The following is a 25309-nucleotide window of genomic DNA, read 5'->3' on the forward strand; positions in this document are numbered from 1 at the left end:
GAGTCCCTGTAGGTTCTACATAGCTGTTCAAAAGACCTTGATGTCTCACACATTTAAAAACTTCTTACGTGTTGGTTTCATTGCTTCAGGTAATTTCAAGTTTCCACACCAATTATAACAACAAGTTCCTATTACCTCATCTCCATTTATTAGAATGTTTGGCAAGTCAGTCCAAGGTAAAGAATACATTTGCTTGGAAGCAATTAACTGCCTTTCATGTTAATGGTGTAAAAATAACAAACACATGCTAAATCTAAAAGTATTGGTTAAATAAATAACCACATAATCAAATTCAGTTTTAAAAAATGTATCCTCTGCATATGAAGTAGGCTGCACTGTACAAACAGCTGCAAAGGTAGCACAGAAGTGGGGTATATTGCCAGGAGAATGGAAAGTATTAGTTTGATATTTAAGTTTTGCAGCATTTATCTTGATTGCATATCATCAAAAGTGAGATCTGAAAACCCAATTGTGAAACTAACAATATAAAATATTGTAACTCATCAACATAATGTAGCTATATAATGGATGAAAGAGCAAAGGAAAAGTTAATTTTGAATAAATATTCTCAGCATTAATGAAATGTCCTTATTTATGTTTTATTCTTATTCAATATTTGTGTATGGCTACCTTTGCTTCCTCCATCTGCATGATGTTTGCTTGGCAGTCAGCAATGCTGTCATTAATATAATCTATATTTGCAGTTAGAGACTCCATCTCCTCATTGATGTTTTGGACATTTTTATCTGCTTCTCCACCACCGTCTTTGATAAGTTTCTCCCTCTTTTTGGAAAGTTTCTCTCTTCTTTTTGTAAGTTCTTCACGTTGCTATTTTCACCAAAAGAGAATTTTAAACAAAAAGCAATTAGGAAAAAAACATTTGTACACTGAAGTCAAACAATTTTAAAATTATTTGCTTTCATTTTAGATATTGTAATCAGATAGTACACTCTTGTAAGGGGAGAGGAACAATCGAGAATGTAAACATATCTGTGTAACAGTAAAGAAGGTTTTTTGGTCTTGATAAATAGAGCATATTTGTGATTCATTGGTTTTCTTACCTCATAAGTGTTGAGGATTCTGAGTCCTGTGGTGGGATTCAAAACGTCTCACAATGTTTTATTGTTCTCATAGGTGTTACTCACCTGTTATACCCTGATCTGGCCCAAGGCCCACTGCAGTCAGTGGGAGCTATCCGACTGATTTCAATGGGCTTTGAATAATTTTCCAGATTCCCATGTGAACAGAAATTTACTCAGAAGAAAGCAGGCATACATTTTTCTTTAGTTTAGTACACTAGCATAAAATATGACACACTAAATGTTCCACCTTAAGTAGTCTATTCATATCCGCCTCCATATTCGAAATGGTCACTCTCTGCATAACGATGTCAGTCACTCTGCGTTCAAGTAACTGCCACTTCATCCTGGCTGCCCTTGATGAATATACTCTGCCAGTTATTCCTTTCCTCTGATATTTCTTTCTGTGGGCAACACAATAAAATACAAAAAACATAGTCATGTTTAGAAATTGAAGCTGCAAATTATCAGGTAGAATAATTATTTAAAGGCAATTTGAGAATCTTTTAAAAGCCCTGATTCAATACCCCACTAACATGTAACCAGTCCTCCTCAAATGCACTCAATGATCTTTAGCATTTTAAAAAGTGTCAAATCCTGTAACATTCCATGCAAATTCCATGCAAAGTACCAAAGAACTCCAGACAATGGTTTATAAACGTGTCCTATTATCTGAAGACCAATTTCAATTAAATAAGCAAGTCTGCTTCAAAGTACAAGTGGTCATCCATAAATCTGTTATTTAACACTTGACAGTCCTAAAAAAACTTACTCTGTTACTAAGAATACCAGGCGTATAGAATAACTGAGGACAGCTTGTTGAGTCCAGTGATTTTATTTAGGAATTTCACATTTTTAAGCTTACCCTTTCCTGTGACAGCAATTTATATTGTTTAACCATATACTGGGCTCAATTCTGCTCCTAATGATATTAATACGGCCAGTTTATGACTATTAAAGATGACATCATATAACAAAATACAAGATATAACTAAATCTGAACAGCTGCTCTACACTGTCTGACCTGGAATATTTTTATCTCATTTTGAAGAGCATTTTTATTTTTTGTCTTTACCTGGTTCCGTTTGTTGCAGTTACAGGTAATGCCTGGACCCTTGCCACAGGAATTCTCATTTTCTGCTGGGCTGCAGCTCTTGATACATCATAATCTGCTGGTGCCACACTAGAACTCGGTTCTTGGATGGGATGATCAGGCAGACTCAGCTTTCGACTCGCCTTCCCAGTCACTCTGTCAGATATAGGCCTTACTTGCCGACGAAGAGCTGTCACCTGAAATACAGTCACCAAGACGCACTACTGTCACCTGTGGCTGCATTGAAAATTAGACTTTATCCCTGCAAATGATGCAAGGATCTTTTATGTTCTGATAGGACAAAACAGCACTCTACTACAGTACCTCTTCTGTTCTGCGACGCAGAATAACTTCTTGATTTCTTTTCTGAGCTTCCAGAAGTTTGAGCTGATGCTGGGAACAAATAAGGGAAATATGATGATATTTTTTTCTCTTCATCATTTGCCATTAATAGCTTTTCACTTAAAAAAGAAAATCTCACAAATGTTTATAGAGTCTTGTATACATCATGCTGTAATAAAAGAAAATACTTCAGTCCTATTTGTGTATCACAGTCAAATATAAAATCCTAGAGAATGAGGGTATGGAAACATCCTCTTCTACTTTGCATTAGGTTACATCTAGGAAAAAAAATATTATGAGAAGAGTGGCTAATCACTGGAGCAAATTACTTAAAAATATTGTGCTATCTGTCACTGGAAGCCTTTGTGTATAGGTCAGACAAATGTTTATCTGAGGCCATCTGGGCAGGCAAGTTCCTGCCTTCAGTGGTGGTCAAACTAGATCACCCTCTTATAAGTCCCTTCCAGCCCCATGATTTCTCAATAAGTCTATGAAAATTACTTGCCTGAAGGACAGACAGGCATAATTTTGCAAGGCTACATTAATACAATGTCACTTGTATACCCATGAAAACGCCTTATTTATTTTCTAGAATAGTTACCATTTAACAACAGTAGCTGGAATTCCCACAATATAATCAAAATGTATTTTAAAAAGTGGGTGTTTGTACAGGAAAGAAATGTGATACATTTTGCATCATATTGGGAATGTGCACCACTGTATGGAAAGCTATATACACATTCCAATTTGTAAAGCACCTCTCGTTTGCGTTGCTCTTTTCTCAGCTGTGCAATCTCTCTATTTCTTCGAGATTCAGTCATCCTGGCTTTTTCTTGCTCTTCTTTCATTTGCTTCATCAGGCGAACCTGCACCAAAAGAATCACAACTGTGAGCTTAGTGATGACAAACAGGGAATGAACAGCACAAAGTTCTTTACACATTTTGCCGTAAGGAGTTCCAGCCATTACCTCCAGAAACCACCTCACCTTCTGGATAACATAGCTTAATCTCCAGGCCTATTCTATCCTTATCCATCTGAATGAACAAGTGAGAGCAAGAAAATGGCTATTAAGTGGTACAGTCTAAACTAATTTGTGATCTCAAACCATTTGTCACAGAGCAAAGGATACAAAACTCTTAAGTACCTTGGTTTTCTTCATCTCAGTCACCTCCTGCTGCAGTTTCTTCAGCTGCTTCTCATATTGAGACTGATTTTTAAGCAATCGGGCATGTTCTTTCTGAGCTGTTTGAAGTCTTTGCAGTTCTTTATTCATGGTCTGAAGCTTCTTCTCATACTCCAACTTTATTTTTTTTGCCTTTTCTTCTGAGTAGGACTCCACAGAACCTATATGACAAAGGGAAATACTCATCTGTCTTTGTTTAGAACATCTTTACTTCATCAGTCCAGGGAAGATGGCTACTCCCTCTACATTCAGCAGGAGCCTCCAACAAAATGTAAGCATTTAATCTGGTGTCATTCTGCTCCTTTTCTCCAAGCTGCTTGAAGTTTTTGCCCAGGATGATGACTTCCATAGACCCAGGTAAGGTATTAACACCACCATGTATAACCACTATTAGTCTTTAAGTGTCTACATTTCTTATACCTCTTCGCACTGGGCAAAGGCAGGATTGAACACCGCCCTCTCCCCCCTAAAAAAACAAAACAAAAAACCAAGAACTGTCTGTAGCACTACTGAATTATTTCCCTGAATAGGCTACCGGAATTGGAGACTCCAAGCTCACTGCTGTTTCCCGAATAATACTAGAGTTCATCCAAACACCTATGAACAGGAAATAGATTGTGAAGGTGAATTCTGATTCCTTTTTTGGTCTATTTACAGAGAAGCACTGATGGATTCTTAAGAAAATCTTCAGTTCAATGTAACTTGTGCACTGAACAAAAAACTCTAAGATGAAATGAAGTTCAAGTGAGAATAAATGTGGATGTCTCTTCCAAAAATCTCTGAAGAATCTATAGAACTCCAGAAGCTGTGGGTGTGAAAAAATTACTTGTCTCCTTCCCTGCAAGCTTCTACAGTCTAGGACCAAGACCCCTGGCATACATTACAATTATAGTTAGATTAATGTTAGTTGCACCATAAATAGTAACATCGCTACATGCTCAGCCAATTTATGGTGCCATAAAAAGTGGCAAACCAGCCACAAAGATATTCCATAAAACATGTGGAACATCTCTGTGTAATGTTTTTACAGCACCATAAACTGAACTTGTGCCATCGCCAAGCTGATGCTGACAATCAGATGATTGTTAGCATTAGCATGGGGATGAGGGTCAACATCAGGACCGAGATCTAATGCTGGAACTGGCTGCTGGGAAAGTGAGTTACAAGGTTCTCTCATAGGAAAAGCTGAGGGGCTCTGGTGGCTGGGAACCTGGCAACCCCTGAAGGTTGGCAGTCTTTCCTGCAGGGTCCACAAGTCAAGGCACTTTAAAATGCCAGGTTGCAGGGAGCCAGGTTGAACCATGCTTTTTAGATGTCCTAGGGCACGGGAACATCAGGATGGGGGAGAGGCTCCCCGATTCCAGGGTTCTGGTGCCCTGGGACTTTTAAAAGCAATGTGTGCAGCTGGGCCAACAATCCAGGATTTGGAACCAACCTCATACTGTTGTGGCTGGGCCCAACAACGAGATAATTGTCAATGCTCAGCCCTGATAATCCAGCATGCCAGGAGCCACGATGTTTGACATGGGGAATGGGTGTAAAATTCCTCCTATCCCAACTGCATCATTGTTTTAATGTCTGCCAGGAGCCCAACAGTCTACACAGCAGCTCCTCAGTCAGAACCCACTGCCAGCTGTCACTTGTAGCTGATGAATTAAGGCAAAGAGCTCAGTAATTCAGGTTTGGTCCACTTCACACATCATTCTTTTCACTTTATTCAAGTACAAGAACTGTATAAATTGTGAGTGGAAATTTCCCAGCTCCTACGAGCAAGGAACACAGAATTAAATCCAACTCTCATGCACATAACAAGTAACACTGAATGACCACTGAAATTCCAAGCATTGTACTGATTACACGGACCATTGTACTGATTACACGGAGTAGGCCCACAGTCATTACTCAGTAAGTAACAGCCACCCACGCATCTGGCGCTCACATAATATGGCTGATGCTACTCAGCTAACTTAATCACTGCACTGAAAGTGATCCTTTCTGTCATTTTACAACCAATGTTTTGTAGGCAAAGGAAATATCTCGTTATTTGCTTAGTGTAAAATTTGTGGGTCTGGTTAGGACAGGGGTGCTCACCCATCAGCCTGTGGCCTCATGATATCCAGCCCGCAGGTCTCCCCATGGGTCCAGAAGTTTAGTGACAGGGGAAAGGTGACACCGCTCCCCCACCTCTACATTTCCAGAGCCCCGAGGAGACGTGGGCCCAGCACACTAGATTGGGTGTCCAATCCCAGCATGCATGGCCAGCCAGGGGCAGCATCTGGTGCCCAGGACCCAATCCAAGCATGCTGAAGTGGAAGGGGGCAGCACCAGGCCCCCAGGGATCAATCTTGGAGAGACTGGAGTGTTGCCAGGCCCCTTTAGATCAGTCCTAGTGCACGGGGCAAGAGGGAGCAACATTGAGCCCTCAGAACCCAATCCTGGCATGTGGAGGTGGGATGGGGCAGCTTCAGGTCCCAGACCTCAAACCTGGTACCCAAGGATCAATCTCGCTCATGGACCGGCCTTGCCCAGCTCATCTGACCTGCAGGGACAAAAGATTGAGCACCACAGAGATAGGGGATACCAATATTCCCTTCCCATGTGTAGGTTAAGGACATTTTTTTAAAATAAGCAAAAGCCCAATTGTGGTATTTATAACTTGCAACACCTTGGGACTGATTTTCAGATGTGCCAAGTCCATTGGAAGGCTATGGTGTGTAGGTTTATTCAGCACTGCTGTAAAAATGTTTAAATAAAATTAAAGCAAAGTAGAATAAACTAAAACTTTGTGCAACACCATAATATTATTTTAAATTGTTGATCAGTTAAAATTAATGTAGAATCTACCAGATATTCATCCCTGAAATGAGCAGAGAGCACTGACTGTACCACAGAATCATCCTAATATGGCTTTGCATCTTCTGTCATTTAACAGAGAATGAGGAATATAACTAATTCAGGTACTAAAATGTGTGACAGTTCCCAGAAAGCTGAAGACATGTTCAGTTATTCTAGCACCAACCAATAATGAAAAAGGTCTTCAAACAAAAAAACACAACCCACCACGACATAGTGTTACCAGGCCTGAAAAACAGAAGTTAGCTATAGCAAACTGGCTTATTTAAAAAAGTAATTTCTTCTTCTTAATTTTGTTGCAGTATCATTCTCTCCATGAAGGGAAGAAAGAGCAAATTAATCAACTTCTAATCTTACACAAAAGGGTCTAAGTTATATTTCTTACCCAGATTTTGAAGAACCTGATCTCTTTCAAGTTGAGTATCTCGAATCTTATGTTGTAGCATCATTAGCTTCTCTTCATATTGCTTTTTCAGAGTTTGCAGCCTTCTCTGGCTGTTCTCTAGTTCATCTATCAGCTTTTGCTTTATGGCAATTTCACAAGTGATGTTTGCCAAATCTGCCTGATAATTCTCTAAAACAAAAGAAAAAATAGTAAGTAAATAGAGGTGCTTACACTATGTTAGGGAGAGCTATATAAATATCTAGAACAGGGATTCTCAACCAGGGCATCAGAATGTTCTGGGATGCTGTAAAATCCTTTCAAAGGCTCCACAGGGTGCTCCATAACATTAGCAACTAACTAAGTGTGTAAACACCTACACATGACTCATACGATAAACTTAGCATTTTCACATAGGGACCTATAAGATTGAAAACATTCTGACCTGTTATGTTCTTTCTGAGTTCTTTGTAACAGAAGAATTGCTCTATTACTTTTCTGCAGTCAATAAATAGATGAAATCTAAGCTGGCATTTTCCAAGGGATGCCTCAAGTCTAATGAGGAGTGCCTCAAGTCTAAAAAGGTTGAGAACTGCTAAACTAAAAGATATACTTCCTTCAACTTTAGAACAATTTAAACACAACAGCACACAAGCATTATTCCAAAAAACAATGATGGATTTCCAAAGAGACAAATGATATAGCATAAGTTATCAAATACTGTACTCATCCAGGCAGCAAATAGTTATACCCTTAAGTGAACCAATGCCAGCTGCCTCAGCAAAAAAGTAATCACAGCACACCTGTACTGCCTAATATACAAGTGTTCTAGAAAAAAGCAGCAAAATGGCTGTCCATAATGCAAGTCAGTGACAAAGTTAGAAACTCCACAAGCTTGTGACTCACTGAAACACCTGTGTTGCAAAGTAGGGTGACTATGTAGTACATGATCAATGCACACAAAATGGTTTTATTTCAAAATTGCCATTAGTTTGTTGAGACATATAATAATTTTGGTTTGACAAAGGTAGTTATATGCTCAAGAAAGGAATGCACTCTGTGCAAGACATGTACTTAGAGTTTCAATGCTTTCTTAAGTATAACTTTGCGTCAATTATGTGATGGTGCATACAAGTATTTGAAAAATTTTGAACCAGTGGCAGAAGGCAGCAAGTACTCCATCTGCAGCAGGCTCAGCTACTACTAGAGGACCACAAAAATATATAACCCCACATGCCAAATGCTGAGAACCATAACATTCTGTAGGATGGTAAGAAAGCTAGTGCAAATTAGCTCATGGCTTCTCATGTTTCACAATTCCTTACATGCTACTCTTATCACTGACAGTGCCCCAAATTCCCCTGTCCTACCATGCAGAATTCTCACATCGTATAAAAGTTCCATCAGCCCCAGCATGGGAGAAATCTTTTGCTTTAAAGTCAGGAGGAGATAAGGAGGAAGTCTCACTTGGTCGGTGACTCTTGGAATGGGGTCTCTTTCCAGTTTCCAACTGCTGAAAAGCTAGACAATCTCCATAGGAGCAAAGAGCTGTCTCAACCAAGGGAATAGGTAAGCCTCTCTAACACTGACTACAGTTGGGTTTGTAAAGCTGAACATTTCTCTGGCCTAAAGGACTTTTCCTTGCTCATGGGCTGTGCTCCAGAATGAAGCTAACAGCCAGGGACACTTCAACTTCTGCCCTTTTGAAGTTCCTTTTGAAGCAGGCAAAAATCCACATATTCAGAATGCCCCCTTGACCACTTCTCATAAGTCACATTGCTAAGTTGACTTTGAAACCTGCAAAGGATGCAATCTTAGCTTGCGTCTACACGAGCTTTTTGCACCTTGTACCAGTACTAAATACGAGGCTTCTCTCTACCTGAGCCGGGCAGTCAAGCAGAATTTGCAGATGCTGTATACTACTTCATTCTCACTGCTTGTAGTCTTCAAATAGAACTTTGTAAAATTAACTATGAGGTTTTTTTTTTCTTTTGTAAATAAAAAGCTTCTTGCAACAGTTAAGTGTCAAATGGCTTCTGCTTGTGTTACAAAGGCAATATCAAAGCATTTGCAATAACATTAGATGCAATGTAAATTTTCTAGTAGTGTGCTCAACACAAAATGCATGTGACAGAAAAGTCACACAGTATTACTGAGAGATATCTGTTATACTATTCTCTGTGTGAAAAAGGGTTGCGAGAGGAGGGAAAAAAAGCACAAATGGTAATCATCATGGAGAAGGAAGAAAGTGACCAGACCAGTCTGAAAGGATATTGTCTGTGCTCAAATGTGAAACTGATCAGATAAACAAGATTTTAAAAAAAATCTGGAAATAAATTAAAGTGCTGGCACCCTTTTCATCTGAATCAGAATCAGAGTCATCTGAGCTTTCAACAACTTCCATATCATCTTCATCTTCCTCCTCATCTTCCTCCTCCTCATCATGATCGCTTACTTCTTGACTTTCCTCCTAGAAAAACATATTGAGGAGTTAAAACATTTTCTGCAACACCCAATGCTCAGATCAAGTTTCAGATTTTTCAGAGGCAGGCACATTGTAAACCATTATATCAGTTTTTAAGTACTCACTGCTTCTAGTTCATGGTTCTCTCTCTCTGAAGGGCATTTTTCATCTTTTTTCTCTTGCTCATTGTCTATGTTCTCTTCTTTAGCACTAGTACAAGACATATGCAAATTATTACCTAATTGAAGCTACAACTGTATGTTTTCCTAAGGCAGTAACCTGCCTCTGGCACTGATCAAAATAAAGTTTCAGAGGAAAGAAAAAAACAAAATGCATCAAGCCAGCTGTACAAAGCTAAGCATGAGTAAAACAACTTTCAGACCCCTCCTTATGGTAATATAATGTCCTGCATTTCAATTTCCTTTATATAATTTTAGCTTATCTTATCATTTTGTTTTGTATTTTAAGTTAAAACTTGAAACTTTGGCAAATTGAATAAAATTAGGCAATGGCACCACCCATTGTCCACACAACGGTTCTTACCAAACAAAATATAATACTGTGCGTGTGTATTTGGTATGCATATGCAGCAGATACTGTTACTGTAGAGCTATTTGAATCATCCATGCTGTTTATCATCTGCAAGCTTTGGCATGAAAATTGATAAACAGTATCCTAAATTATTATTACTATAATTATTCTTTGGAGCCATTAGATATCTACACAAAGAATGCTCAAAGTAGGCATTGATATACAAAAAATGACTCACAAGAACCCCAAATGGGATATTTCCCGTAGGACACACAATGCCAAAATGCAACTTTTTCTTTGTCTATAGTCTGTCTTACATTTCTTTCATGTGTTTTTACATGCCTATTTTTAAGCTGTGTTTAAACTGTACATTATTACTAGATGTCTCTATTCTCTTTCCTTGAAAACATAAACTGCAGTGATGTTTTAAAGGCAAATAAATAAAAGTTTAAAAGTAACTGGTATATCAGAATATGTACAATCTATAGGAGAAAATAACGACCATAGTTATTTCTTTTAAATGCAAGACTGTGATGCAAAATGCAAGTATAACATTTAAAAAGTTAAAGATGTCCTGCAAAAAGTCAAGTATTAATTTCCAATCACTTCACTGTTATGATGTTCTTCATCCTCCCAACAATTGAGATAAAAGAAACATTCACTACATAAAACTCTGTTCTGTCAGGTGCTACAGCATCCATTGTCACCTAGGCTAGATCTTAACCTAATAAGATAACCAGCATGCAACATGTTATGATAAAACAGCTGTTGCAGCAATTTCAGTAAACTGCTTAAGTATATTACATATCCTTTCATTAAACATTTATTTGGCTTTGAAGGGAAATTGTTTGCAAAAAAACAATGTAATATACTTTAAAAGCCACTTACTCGATCCATTGTGGATCAGCTTATTTTCCAAAAGAGATAAGTACCATGCTGCCTTAGAGCAGAAACCTGGATGTCACAGGACCAAAGCTATTTTTTTTAAGTGTAAATTTTCCCAAAATGTCAATGTTATTTGGTTTAGCAACTGGATACTTAGAACATTTGTTAGCATCACTTGAATTTGAAACCTGACTTTTGCAAGTTACCTTTACACTACAGTTATACAAGTAACTGTATAAATGAGACAGGTCTTGCGTTTTGATCTGCTACCTACATTTATTTAAATCAGAATTTTTTTTTTTTACTTCTTTTTTGTTTTGTTTTGTTTTTTATTTGAGAGAGTAACAGGGCTAGATAGATTCTATTCCAGCTTCAGCATCATCAACAAAACTAAATCAAATTACAATTGTAAAATCATTACTGTTGATCAAGCACAAAGCAAAACAAAACAAAACAAAACAAAAAACAAAAAAAAAAAAAACACACTTAACTACCAGATTCCAGTCTGGAATCTGCAGGGTTGGTAGCTTTAAAAAAAAAAAAAACGACACTGATCAGATTTGTTCCAGAAGTCATGGTGAAATACCACCCAATACAATCTTGTTTTTACAGGTTCCCTTTTCTCTTGGTCCCTACGTTAATCCTTATACACAATATCAACCTGATCTGGTAAATCTGTGGTCATTTTACTGCAGATTTTGGGACAGATTCTCCATTTACAATAACACCTTTTTACACTGCCTACATGCAGCCTTTTATTAAATAGACAGCCTTTAATTAAAAAGAACTTCCCTTCTTAGGCAAAAGATTAAGACTTAAAAAACTTTTTCCAAGTGAGTTAAGCACCATTTCCTCAGGGACTTGGAAAGCATAAGTAGAATTCAACAACTCCTGCTAAATTTCTCCCATAAAATAAATTCCAATTCTCCTACACATTAACATGTTTTAGTATGTAGGATACAATAGCGAAAACAGTTATATTAAGCAAGAAATACCTGCAGTATTTTAGCATTATTTAATTTTTAAAAAATAGCTCTGCTCTGTACCGTTAGTTGTGCATTTTGTATTTTTAACTGAAATGTTAATATTTATTTCAACACAAATAAGCATTTGACTTTAAAATACTGCTTTGCTCATTTTTACGGACAGCATTAAAATGGTCATTTCTGTTTAGAACCTTCAGCCTTGCTGCTCTTCTGCACCCTAAGATGAATTAGTCTGGCAAAGCCTTCCTGGCTGAAGATGAACCAAAATGAGTCCAATTTTTTTAGTCACACGCCATCAAAGTGGAAAAAAGGAATTCTGCACAAACTTCAATGAGGGAAGGGTCAAGCCCTACGTGTCTTTGGGAAAAAACGTCTTTGGCCTATTTTAGTTTCCATCTATACCTTTCTTACTGAGAAGCACCCCCCCTTAAGGGGGTGTACAACATGCACAGACATCTGAGTTGTACATTTAATCTTCCAACTATTTTCACAGGCTAGAGTCGCCCTTCCCAGTGCAACTAGCTCAGCAGTGCAAGAGCCCAGAGTTAGCCAGAACCCAACTACAAACAAAAGTGTTAATTGAAAGGTAAAAGAAACCCAAATCAGCTGTGAAAAGCCACAATAAACTGCTCTAAAGATATCTAGGAATCTACTGCTAGAATTTCTTTTCATGTATGCCAACTAATTAATTGAAATGACAGTGAATTAAAAACCTGGGAAATATTCCAACCTTCTTTCTTCTCGACTGCTTTCCTCAAGTTTCTGTAGCCTTCAAAAGCAGGAGGGTACAGTATTGGAAGGCCAAGCCAATGAAGGACAAACCAGACAGTGAAAAGCGAAAGTGATAAGAAGGTAAAAATGATACATGAGCTTGTGGCGTTTAAAATTAATTTAAAAAGATACCATTAACAGACAACAAATAGTAAAAAGGCAATACATTTTGTAGTTGGAAAGCAAATAGAAAAAGAGGTGCTGTACCTAACACAGAGTTTCCAGTTTAAGAAATCAACTAGTCTGTCATAAAACTGCCATAGCTGTCTCTACTTCAGGTTGCATGAAAAAATGAACTGCTCATTTCTTTTGAGAATTATTTACGGTTTTAAAAGCCTGAACTTTAAATATTTCTCTTTTTGCTCTTTAAAATACCCCAGCTCTATTCTACTAATGACCTTTATGGTCATTTACTGTTTCAAATTTCAAAAAGTACTGCCTTTAGACCATACTGCAAAAACATACATCTGCAGGTATATATTAGGACACTACAGCAATGCACTATGTTTACATTACAATATGCTACAGGCATATAAAAATTTTTGCACTAAAAAACTGCTACTTCTGTTACTGATACTAAATGATTTATTCTGAATATAATCCATGTTAAACCTAATAACTGCAATTGTTCAGTTTTTAGAAATGTTAAAAACAAGAGATCACAATTTATTGTTCAGGGATTTCAAAAGTGTCTCATTGCTTGTTATAAAATTAGCAAAAAAGTACACATCAGAAGCAATGGGATGGGGAAAATACTAGTATTTCTACTAGCAACTTTTTTCTTAAATGAGAGATGTATAACACTAAGAGATGGGTGCATGACTAATAACTGCAGAGTGGCTCAAATGACTAGAAATATTTGATAATTCTCTCATGTTAAATTTGTTTTAAGCTTATTTGTAGTACAGTATTTATTTTAACGCCTTCCTATAAGGCTTCCTCTTTTTGAATAAGCCAGATAATAAGCTTTCTAGTAGAATACTACGTTTTTTACTTCCATGCCAATCCCCATTTAACATTCCATCTTTAATTTAGGGTAAGAGCAGCAAATAGTCATCAAAAACTTATGAAATATACAAAATTGCTATGATTAAAGATGAAAAGAGGCAAGGAAAATGCACCCCAGAATCTGCTGGGATTAAGTCATATTGTTTGGAGAACACAGTATTCTGGTGCATGAGGATTTATGCTGTCTAGCTCTCTTGATTTAAGGTTATATGACAAATGATCATTAGAGCAAAACTTTCTAAGAACTGCATAACTTTTCTCATTCAAAATTGGTGTTTGAATACAGAAGTAGACTTTTAGCTAACATGGCAATTTAAACATATCACATATAAAATGATGCACCTTGAATCATCTTGATTTGTGACTAGAACAGTACAGTGTAAAAAAGGGTGACATGGGGCACAGCTGGTAGCTAAACTAGTATTAGTAACATTCAGCCTTTAGGTATCTCATGCTCAAAGGTTATACAGATCAGAATGAAACCTGTAAACAGGGATAGTACAGTTAGAGGAGCTAAAAGACTGTTGAAGGTAGGAGTAAAGGATCCCCATGCAAACATTCAGGGCTATTTTCCCTTTTGTAAACACATTGGCTAATTCATTGTTAACTTCTGGTATTTTAGTAGGAAAAAAATCTAGAGGACCCTACAGCTGAATACTAATTCAGATTTCACTGAGTAGATAGAAGCAGCCCATAGTAAACAAGTATCAGATTGCAGCAGTAGATCCAGGAACAGGACACGGGGGGGCCTGTTGGCTGTGCCCCACTTGAACAGCAAGCTCTGAGACCATTGCCTGGTCAGTCTGGGCTCCTGCTGGAGCTCTGCATAAGCTGTGAGCTCTCAACTCACCAGATAATTGTGGCAAGGTCTGGATAAACAGCCCTGCTTTTGTACAGCCCAGGGCCTGGAGAAAGAAGGAGGGGGATGAACACTGCTGCTGTCTGTGCTTCTCCTCCCACCCCCTCCCCACTGAGTTCAGCAGCAGGGGAAGGAGGGGACAAGCAGTGACAGTAGTGCTCACCTCCTGGGCTCTGAAGCAGACAGCACCGAGAGCTCATGTGGACAAAGTCAAGGGGGAGCGGGAACGCATGGCACAATCCCTCTGGATCTGCCCCTGTCAGATCGTATCTGTATCATCCCCCAAACACCAATATTTTTCACCTTCAGGGTTCCCCTCCCTCCTGTTTTCGTCTTTTAAAAGCTACATACATGACCCAATGATTTACAGGTAATGTTTCAAGGAGTATCAGGTACTGTACAAAATTTTCTAAGTATAGATCTCTACTCAAATCCTACAAGCATTCATTAAAATATAATCTGACTCCATAGTTGCTAGGATCCAGCTGCAGTTACAAGGGTTTTACTGTCTGTATCTGCTGTCCTTCACCATTTTTATGGGTTAACTAAAAAAATGTTAAGCATTTAGTCCTCAACCTAGTAGAACTTATGCATGTGTACTTAATTTTAAAGTATCTGCTCACGAAGATTACATTTTAAGCATGTACTTAAATATTTTGCTGGGCTGAGACCAAAGTGTTCAGTCCATAAATGTACTTCTAATTAAGACATGAGATACAGATGCGTGCCCCAAACCCCAAGTAAATAGGAAAGTTCCCTGAAGAACTAGGCACAACAAAACGTCTTGTTATCATTGGAAAGTAAATATCTGCAAAGAGGGGCCAGGATTTTTGTCAGTCATCTCATGCAAGTATAGGTTTTAAAGCTAGGGGACCCAATCCCGTAGCTCTTGCTTGTACGAAAAGCTCCTATTGTCTTCAATATTTTATATCTGTAAGCAGATTTATGTTAAGTTTGAATGACCCAGGGTAATGAAACAAAATTTGAAGCACAAAGGGAAGATTTCAGCAATAAGGCCTTTTTGATTTTGTCTAATCAATACACCAGAATAAACAGATCCTTGCTGTACTAACTACTGTCTGAACAGGCATTTATATCAATGTCTATGAGCATTTCAGTAGGTTAGAAACTGAACAGCAGAAAATGATAAAGCATGGCATTTCAGTGAAAGAAAGCAAGCAAGACTTGAATTAAAATCAAGCATAAAAGCTGAAGATGTAGAAAGCAAAAGAAGCCATTCCAGAAGCTACTAAAAAATTCCCAACAGTTTTTAGGGAAAACTACTTAATTGCATTTCAATTCATATTACGTACAATATTGGGGGTTTCATCTTGTTTAATTTTGGGCATGTTAAGTCAAGAAAAATAAATCATCTGTGCTTTAAAAGTGAAACTGAGTAATTTTGAAAAATGGTAAGACATGCATTAGACCCAAGATCAACATTCTGCAAAAACTATGCAATTAACTTTATAGAAAGAAAGTGTGCACGTTAACACATGTACATACATGTACACACATAGACACTCAAGCTGTGCTTAAGTATGTTTTGGATCAACAGTTTAGAGCCCAGTCCTGTGTAACGCCTGAAATGTATTTTAAAATCACTGATTCTTAAAAACAGATCTTTCATTTACCCTGAATTTCCAACACTATAAAATGTGGATATTAAAAGCTCTACCTCTTTTTCTTCTTCTTTTCTTTTTTCTTCAGTTTTTCTAAATCTTTCTTCGCTATATCTAGAATTTCCATGGTCTCTTTTTCTGAAGAAAGCATAGAAGCAGAAAATGCCGAAGGACCCCCAAAATATGGTGACCTTGTTGAAGCTCTTGACAGGCTGCGTCGAAGATTTTCATTCACTGCTTCACTCTCTAATAGTTTTGCTCTAATAGCAAAATATATTTAAAAAAGGAATTAAGGTATCATGGAGTTATAAGTATGGTGAATATAAGAAAGAATGTGACTGCACTTCAAATACAAATTCTAAGCTACAGTAGACATCATAGTTTCATAGTAGCTAGGGTCAGGAGGGACCTGAACAGATCATCTAGCCTGACCCCCTGGCTAGATATATGAATAGATTATGCACACACATGCACTACATATTATATATACACCATCAAATTATTATATTTACTATATACTACCATCATATATACTATCATATTATATATACTACCATCAAATAGTGATCTAGTCATCATGTGTAAGCATGTGTAGATTAATAATTTATAGGACTACAGTATAAAATGGTATGATTACAGGAAATGTTAAACTGTTTCTTTCTACCAAGTGTGTGCATGCACATAATTTTATATATTATATTATATTATATATATATAAAAAATTATGTGCACGCACACATTTGGTAGAAATAAACAGTTTAACATTTCCTGTAATCATACCATTTTATACTGTAGTCCTATAAATTATTAATCTACACATGCTTACACACTATGACTAGATCACTATTTGATAGTAGATCTTCAAGGAATGGGGAGGGAGAGTGGGAGTCTACAAATTCATATAGAATTTACTTTTAAATACAGAATATGTACAGTACTTTTACATACTAGTTTTATAAATAAGTTTATAAAAGTATATTCCCAAATACTAATATTTATATCAAGTTACCTGTATTTTGGTTTAGCAGAACCTGTTTGAATTGTTTTAATTCCTCCAGCAACAACATACAGACCAGCAGTTTACAAGTAGTATCTACACACACTAAATTTTTTAAAAATAAGCAAGACCTGAAATGCCCAAGCCTGCTTTACAAGTACCTGAGATCTTCAATTTCCTTGATATAGTTATGAATCATGTTGCTGATTTCTTCATTTCCTTCTCCTTTGAGAGACAACAACAACATTACTTAGACACATGCAATATAGATTCAGGGAAACACTAATAAAAAAAAATAATGCAGTGATTTGGATTCCTTATTTTATTTGTGAAAAAAATATCGTAATATTTTCATTTGTGAAATATATAATCAGAAAACTGGTCAATTTCTAGTAAGATGAAGAACAAGTTAAACTATCACAGTGATAAAAAATGGATTAGTACATAGGCCTCTAAACTCTAGGGCTTGCTACATGCTTCATCACCAGTTCAAGCTGAATCACTTCGATTTTTTTTGAAGGGGGGGGAAAGAATAGCATTAGTGTAGCCAAAGCCTTATGTGCAATTCTTCAATTAATTACAAGCCTGAAAGTTGAATCTTTTTGAAACATACTGCCAGCATTTATTTTCCATCTTAGAAAATGCTGATAACAGACGTAACAAATTTAAATAACATGTTGATGCTATTTACATCTCTAGCAGTCTGGGCCTCTTGCAAAAAGTAAGTAGATGAAGCAATTTCAAATCTAGTCAATTAGCCTATGAAGAATCATTAGAAATCATAACACTGTCTACTTATTCTATAATCTGGCCCTATCCAAAGCAAAGCATTTAAAGTTCACATGTAATTTTAACCATGTAAATAGTCTTATTGAATAGATTTACTCACATGATTAAAAGTTACTTGTATACTTAAGTGGTCTGCTGGATCAGGTCCTTAAACAATAATTTCCACTAATAAAAGTTCTAAGAAATATGATGAGAACCATTAGGAGTAGCCTTTCCCTGAAAAAATAGGCTTTTCAGTTTCTGGGAACCTCTGTTAAAACAACTTGAGATCTGTTCTAAGAAACCTACAAGAATTGAGAAGCAAGAGTTTAGTTGTCTAATTCATTATGTATTAGGCAGCTTTCAATAAAAAGCATGATACCTGCTCTGGCAAGAACCTGGCTGGCTTGATCACTCATCAGCTGGGTTATTCTGGCTCTCAGTGCATCCATAGTCTCTTGCATTGCTTTAATTCTTATACGCAGGTTGTTGTTTTCTGTTTGCAACATGGCATTTTCATGAAACATGTCATTGATGCTTTCAACACCTTCCTCATCAATAATCCTTTTGCCCTAAAGAAAAACATACATTACCAGTTCATGGTGACCACTGCAGTATTCACCTTAGTAAAGGCATAAATTTAAAAAAGTCATCCACTTTTGAAGACTCTCCAGGGTGGAAGCTCTTGATCTTTAAAAGATTACAGAAATATGCACACTTCTCAGAAAAATTATATGCAATGCATCGTTTAATTAAGGGCTCTCATAGGGTTTTTTTCTTAGCCTGTAATATGCCAGAGAAGCATATATTGGTTAATGCAGGGGAAACAAGAAACCATTCCTTTTCCTATTTAAACAAAAAGCTCTTGCAGCCATAACCAGGGATGGAGATCGTGGTTCATAAACAAACAAACAAACAGAACACATCAGAAATGTTTTTGCTTTGTTCCTGAAGAAAAAAATACACCAAACAGCATAAGTATTCAGCTTGTATAATTTAAAGGTAGTTTTGAAACAATACAAGAATTTAATTTGTTGTTCTAAGAATTCTGTTCACAGCATTTAACCGATGAACTATTTTCTTGCCAGTCAAACAAACTTAGAAATCACTAGAATTGGGAGAAGGCAGGGTAGAGATTCCCCTTATTTTTCCCAGTAACAAATTATCTGAACTCTCCTAGATGTTTCAAAATCAGAGAGAAAAACATTTCCTCTTACTCATGTGTAGGGGTTTGCCTAAATCACAGGGGGACTTACCAATTTTCATGGGTTGATCACAGCATAAAGTTCTCATTCCACGGTCATTTTGTGGTGGCCCCATCCCTCAGCACTGATTGGCGGAGAGGCCCCGGGGGGGTGGGGAGGAGGAGGGACACTGGTCAGGCCGCAGCTGGAGTACTGTGTTCAGTTCTGGGCGCTGCACTTCAGGAGGGATGTGGACAGCATTGAGAGGGTCCAGAGGAGGGCCACCTGCATGATCTGGGGACAGGGCAGACCCTACGAAGAGAGGCTACGGGACCTTAACCTGTTCAGCCTTCGCAAGAGAAGGCTGAGGGGGGACCTGGTGGCTGTCTATAAACTCACTAGGGGGGACCAGCAGGGTTTGGGAGAGACCTTGTTCCCCCTAGTGCCCCCCGAGGTAACATGGAATAACGGCCACGAGTTGTTAGAGAGTAGGCTTAGACTAGACATCTGAAGGCACTACTTCACAGTCAGGGAAGCTAGGATCTGGAACCAACTTCCAAGGGAAGTGGTGATGGCTCCTACCCTGGGGGTCTTTAAGAGGAGGCTAGACGTCTACCTGGCTGGGGTCATTTGAGCCTGGTTTTCGCTCCTCCAGTGCAGGGGGTCGGACTTGAAGATCTACAAGGTCCCTTCTGACCCTACTTCTATGAATCTATGACAAGGAGGCAGCCGCCATCTTGCTTGCTGATTTCCCTTTGTGTGGCCCTGCCCCTTGGCACTGATTGACAGAGGCCATGCCAGAGGAGGAGGGGCAAGGGGGGCACCTTCCCCTCCTGGCAATGAGAACCACTGGCTCCCACTGGGAGCCAGCATTTTATTAAGTTTTTGGTTGTTGTTTTTGATTTCACAAATTTTGTTGATTTCATGGACAACCCCAGATTTTGTGGTTTCCATGACATCCATGAAACCGTGAATTAAATAGGTCCCTATTCATGTGCTGTCCTAAAGTGCAGTACCAGGAGTGGCTGCATTTTAATGGTAAATGGTCTTATGTACATTTCAAAAGGTTAAATTCTGCTTTCCCCATACATGTATGCAACTTCTACTCAAGGAGAACCATGGGCAAAAATTGGGATTATAAATTTTATACAAGTTTAAGGTATTATTCAACCCATGTATGTTATGAATAACCAATAGAAAAAACACAATTCAGTGATGATCCTAAAATAAAGGAAACCAGAACAAAAGTACTTACTGTCTTATACTCCATAAGTTCCATCTGAAGCCGTGCAATCTCACTGCGCAGAGCATTGATTTGCTGACTGGCCCTGTCCTGATTAACCATCACTTTATTCTTTATGTTTCGTGCCCGATTGGCATATTTCAGTGTGTTCAGAGTTTCCATGAAGTCTCTATCTGAAGGGCTCACACATGCTATCATGACTGTCTGGCTGCAAGTTGCAAGGATAGGTCAAGCTTTACAACTCAAAAAATCTTCAATATTACACAAAACGGTCATAAATGCATAGTTTCAAATAGCTTAAATAAAACAAGCATTTATAAAAGAACACTGACTTTAAAACAATTCAAAATCCCTCTTACACCAATAATGTACAGATGCCATGAGTTATTTCTACTGTTCTGAAGTAACTCTAATGTTAGCATACTAACTGTTGGATCAAAAACGGTCCAAGAGCCCACACAAAATAAACGAATAAACACTAACGGAGTACTCCTTTCAAAGACTGCTAGTTTCATCTTTAAATCTTCAGCTTACAATCAAATGCGTCATTGTAACACAATTGTAAGCAATTGAATGTGTTGAAAAATTACAGCAGAAAAGGGATAGAACTTGCTCAGGTCATTTGCATTGAGCCAGGACTAGGATTTAGGAATTGTTCTTTGACTCAAGCCACATATGTTTAAAAGCACATGTTTACACACTTTTGTTGATTTGGCAATAATCCTTCATTCCTTTTAACTCACTGAGTCTGCCTTCTGTTCTGCTTTTACCATCATATTTTCAAACAATACCATTAATTACATTGCCTTCTTTTTACTTCTTCCTAAATCTAAAACATGTAAGTTAAGAAAGTAAGCGTGCCGCTACCCCTCTAATACAGGGAAAGTCAACCATTTCCAGCTGTGTGCCAACATGACCCACTGTGGGTCAGAAGCAGGAAGGTAGGCACTAGAACCTGGCTGCCACTGCTGCTTATCCTTGTAGCACCCTGGGAAGACCACCTGCAGCCAACGCCTTCCACCACCAAATGCCTCCAAAGCTCCATGTCTGTGGACCAGATCCAACAGTTCTGTAGACTGGATCTGGCCTGCAATTCACAGGTTGCCAACCACTGCTCTAATATAAATAGCACCAGTGCTCTATATTCTTAGCATGCATAATCCGGCAGGAGGGTGGGGAGGAATAACATTTAAATGCTGCCTTAGAACACTTAGAGCAATAATTTTTAAACAGGATTCTGCATAATGAGAGTAGGACACACTGACATGACACTCACAATACCATCCCATAGGTGTTCAGAATGTAGTACAATGTGAACAAAAAATGAAATTTTTAACATGGGGCGAGGTGGACACACTTGAAGGGAGAGAGAAGCTGCAACTAGATTTAGACTACAAAAGTGGGCAGATGAGAATAGGATGGGGTTCAACGTAAAGATAAATACAGGGTGCTGCACCTTGGGAGAAGGAATCCACAGCATACATACAGGCTGGGGAGTTCCCCTCTTGAAAGCAAAGAGGCAGAAAGGGATCTTGGAGTCATTATTGACTCCAAGATGAACATGAGCCGCCAATGCCAGACCGCAGGCAGCAAGGCCAGCCATACCTTGTCATGCATCCAAAGATGCATCTCAAGCCGATCCAGAGAGGTGATACTCCCCCTCTATGCGACATTGGTCAGGCCGCAATTGGAGTACTGCGTCCAGTTCTGGGCACCGCACTTTAAAAAGGATGCGGCCAGCCTGGAGAGAGTTCAGAGGAGGGCCACCCATTAGGTGAGAGGGCAACAGGACAGGCCCCATGAGGAGAGACTGAGAGATGTGAACCTGTTCAGCCTCGTCAAGAGGAGGCTGAGGGGGGACCTGGTGGCTGCCTACAAACTCATCAAGGGAGATCATCAGCAAATAGGAAGAGCCCTATTCTCCCCAGCACCACCTCGGGTGATGAGAAACAATGGTAATAAGCTGATGGAGAATAGGTTTAGCTTAGAGATCAGGAGGCAATACTTTATAGTTAGGGTGGCCAGAATCTGGAACCAAACTTCCTAGGGAAGTAGTTCTCGCCCCTACCTTGGGCAAATTCAAAAAGAGGTTAGAAGATCACCTGTCTGGGGTCTTGTGAACCCAGCATTCATCCCTGCCTGTGGCAGGGGGTCAGGCTAGATGATCTGTTCAGGTTCCTCCTGACCCTAGCTACTATGAAACTATAATGTACAGTTAACATTGAAAAAAAAATTGTGTGGGGTACGTCTACATCACATACCCTACAGCATAGAACACTAGAATATGGAAAGTATATAAAGCTAACAAAGCAGACAAGTAACAGCTTGCTATCAAAATTAATTAACATTGAAGACAAAATGAATTTCACATGACTTGTCCACTTTAAAAGGTGAACTGCAAAGTTAAGATATGCACTGATTACCCCCATAACAAGGACATGGGATAGACTGGTTAACCATCAACAAAATACTTCCCTCACGTTTTTGTAATCAAAGTGAGTTTTTCCATTTAAATTGCATCGTACTGCATGTACCTCCAATAACAGCAAGCTGCTGACACAAACTGCCCTTAAATATAATTTGAGTAGTATCTGCCAAATTTAAGCTCTAACCAAAAAGTAAAAGCTATTTTCTAATTTTGTTTTCCTGCAATGCATCAGAACAACAGCTGCCCCCTAGGCAGACTTTGAGCAGAATGCACACTTAGAGCCATGTGCAGTTAATGCTTCCGGAGTGGGAATGGGAAGTGACTGAGCAAAAAGGAACAACAGAGCTAAGGATTATTTATGTATTGCCAACAGTCTGCTAAGAAAATCATATGGGAGTCACAAATAGACTAATATAAATGCCTAGTTTTCAAATATGCTGAAAATTCTGATCAGCATCCTGGAGAACAAACTGATTGTTCACAACTCCACCCATCATTTTCTATTACTGAAAGGTGTATACATCAGTTAAGTACTCGTCTCCCATTGATTTTAAATGGAATTGGAGAGATGGTTCCTTTAGATCTCTTTGAAAATTCTAGCCTGCATTAATTTTTCTGCCTGCTTTTTTTTTTTTTTTTTTTGGGTGGGGGGGTACTCTTACATTTCTAGTTAACAGTATTTACCTATGCAGCTATGGGACTTAATCTGTCATGATGGTAGGAACTTTTAAGTGGGAACCAAAGTTATCAGGTTGTATATAGGGAGAAACAGGGAGAGGGTGGGCACGACGGCAATGAAATAAAACAAAAAAGCAAACAAACAACCAAACAGAGGCACACAGGTTAGGAACCCATGTTGGTAATGTTAGTCACATTCTTCCTTCTCCCTTCACCTGTTCCTCTGTGAAATCCTCTAGTATCTTCTGTTTTGGTAAAGCACACTACTCTGCCATAAAAATTTTGAGAGGCAAGGATCTCTTTGGGCATTATCTTTTATTGAACCAACTGCATAGGAGGGATAGAATTAGACAAGTTTTTGAATGCAGGACATTCTTCTTCAGGTATGATTTGGTGGCTTATCAAAAATGGCTACCTTCATCTCAGTTTTCTGGCATTGTAGACTGCAAGCTCCTTGGTTCAAAGGAGACCATGCCCCCTTTTATTTCAAGCATAGTATCAAATATGCATAAACATGTTTATAAAATACATTATCTAGAGACAATTCCTGTTAGATAGATAAATGCCTATCTATGTTCTTTCCTTAGACTGTGATTTAACATAGCATAACCAAAAATCTTGCTGGCATTCTGAGCCATGCATGCCATATGAGGGCAAAGGGTAACAGCAATGCAGGCAGCAGACCTACTTGTCTAGGGAGAAAGGACAGTGCACAGTCAGAAACCTTGACCCATGAGACTGACTGCATTATGCCTGATCAGAATGGGCAGAGCTGGATTTCAGCCCAGAGAAGGAAGCAGCCAAAGGTGACTACTTTGGTGTATGCAGTTGTTGGGAACTACTTCCTTAGCTGATGGATTGTGGCAGATATTAAGTATCATTACAGGAGGCCCACAGAAAGCTGTCAGCCAACAGTGACCTCTCTGAGAGGGGCCTTATGTATTTTAAATTATTATGGACATTTGAGTGACAGTTGTCTGTTTTTAACAATTCATCAGGCCCTCTTTCATTATCACTTACTTAGTTGGTTAGATTTTTGATGTTTTTGAAGATGAAAGGAGCTATATAAGCATTGAGTATAGAATAAGAATTGAGTATTATTCCATGAAGTCAATCCATTGTTTGTACCATATAGTCATCTCCAGAGTTATTGACTGTGGTTATGGTTAGAGAGTAAGGATTTGACTTGAGAAATAAGCAGGAATAAAAGAATTCTTTAAACCAGCCTTGAAACACTAATGAAGCTTACTTGTCTAGACATAAAATCTACTCCTTTGTTGTTTACAGTGATGACTAATACCAACAATAACAACATTGATTTGCTTACCGAACTATCAAATTGCACGGACAAACCCCATGTTTTGCCCAGGCCAGTGAAACAATGAATGGTCTTATGTAACAATGAACTGCATGTGTTCTTCAAACATAACATTTCTCTATCAGTGGCAAAGATGAAGAGAAAGGAAAAGAGAGCAATTGGAGAGGAGAATAATAAAAAAATGCAACGGGGAGGCAATTCTGATTACATAGTTTTAGCCTCATAGCAATTAAAGTGGCAGTCATAATATGAAACCCTCTTAGTTTTATATTATAAAAACACTGCTACCACTTTTACAAAAGAATATTTTACTACTATATTCAGAAGTAACAAACTCACATCCTGTGAGATATGCTGAAATGCATTAAACATTAATCAGTACTTGCCACTTAAAATGAGATGTGTGAAAGCTGTGCTTGAAGCAAAAAGTCATTAGAAGTTTAAATCATGCTTTAATTAATAAATCTGTAACAAAGAAACAACATTTGCAGTTGTACCTCGTGCAGGAGGTACTCGTCCCCACTAGGGGAAACACCATACTGGATCTGGTGTTAGCCTTTGGGGATGACCTGGTGGAGGATGTGCTAATACAAGGGAGGCTAGGGGACAGTGATCATGAAATGATCCAGTTTTC

The 25309-nt window shown here is 38.3% G+C and overlaps 1 protein-coding gene across 1 annotated transcript in view; it reads right to left on the bottom strand.

The window, feature by feature from the left end:
• KIF21A (kinesin family member 21A) overlaps positions 1-25309 on the bottom strand; it is a 151734-nt gene that overhangs the window by 47982 nt on the left and 78443 nt on the right. The window contains exons 8-21 of the mRNA XM_019509323.1: positions 20264-20459; positions 18207-18396; positions 17218-17281; positions 16116-16319; positions 12530-12568; positions 9523-9607; positions 9286-9403; positions 6937-7125; positions 3660-3859; positions 3273-3380; positions 2497-2565; positions 2155-2369; positions 1330-1483; positions 631-828 (exon numbers count right to left, since the gene is read on the bottom strand). Coding sequence (XP_019364868.1) covers positions 631-828; positions 1330-1483; positions 2155-2369; positions 2497-2565; positions 3273-3380; positions 3660-3859; positions 6937-7125; positions 9286-9403; positions 9523-9607; positions 12530-12568; positions 16116-16319; positions 17218-17281; positions 18207-18396; positions 20264-20459 — 2029 coding nt within the window. The remainder of the gene's footprint in view (positions 1-630; positions 829-1329; positions 1484-2154; positions 2370-2496; positions 2566-3272; positions 3381-3659; positions 3860-6936; positions 7126-9285; positions 9404-9522; positions 9608-12529; positions 12569-16115; positions 16320-17217; positions 17282-18206; positions 18397-20263; positions 20460-25309) is intronic.

This window comes from Gavialis gangeticus, unplaced genomic scaffold (assembly GCF_001723915.1).
Source record: "Gavialis gangeticus isolate Ggan-Ray unplaced genomic scaffold, GavGan_comp1, whole genome shotgun sequence".
Classification (NCBI taxonomy): domain Eukaryota; kingdom Metazoa; phylum Chordata; order Crocodylia; family Gavialidae; genus Gavialis; species Gavialis gangeticus.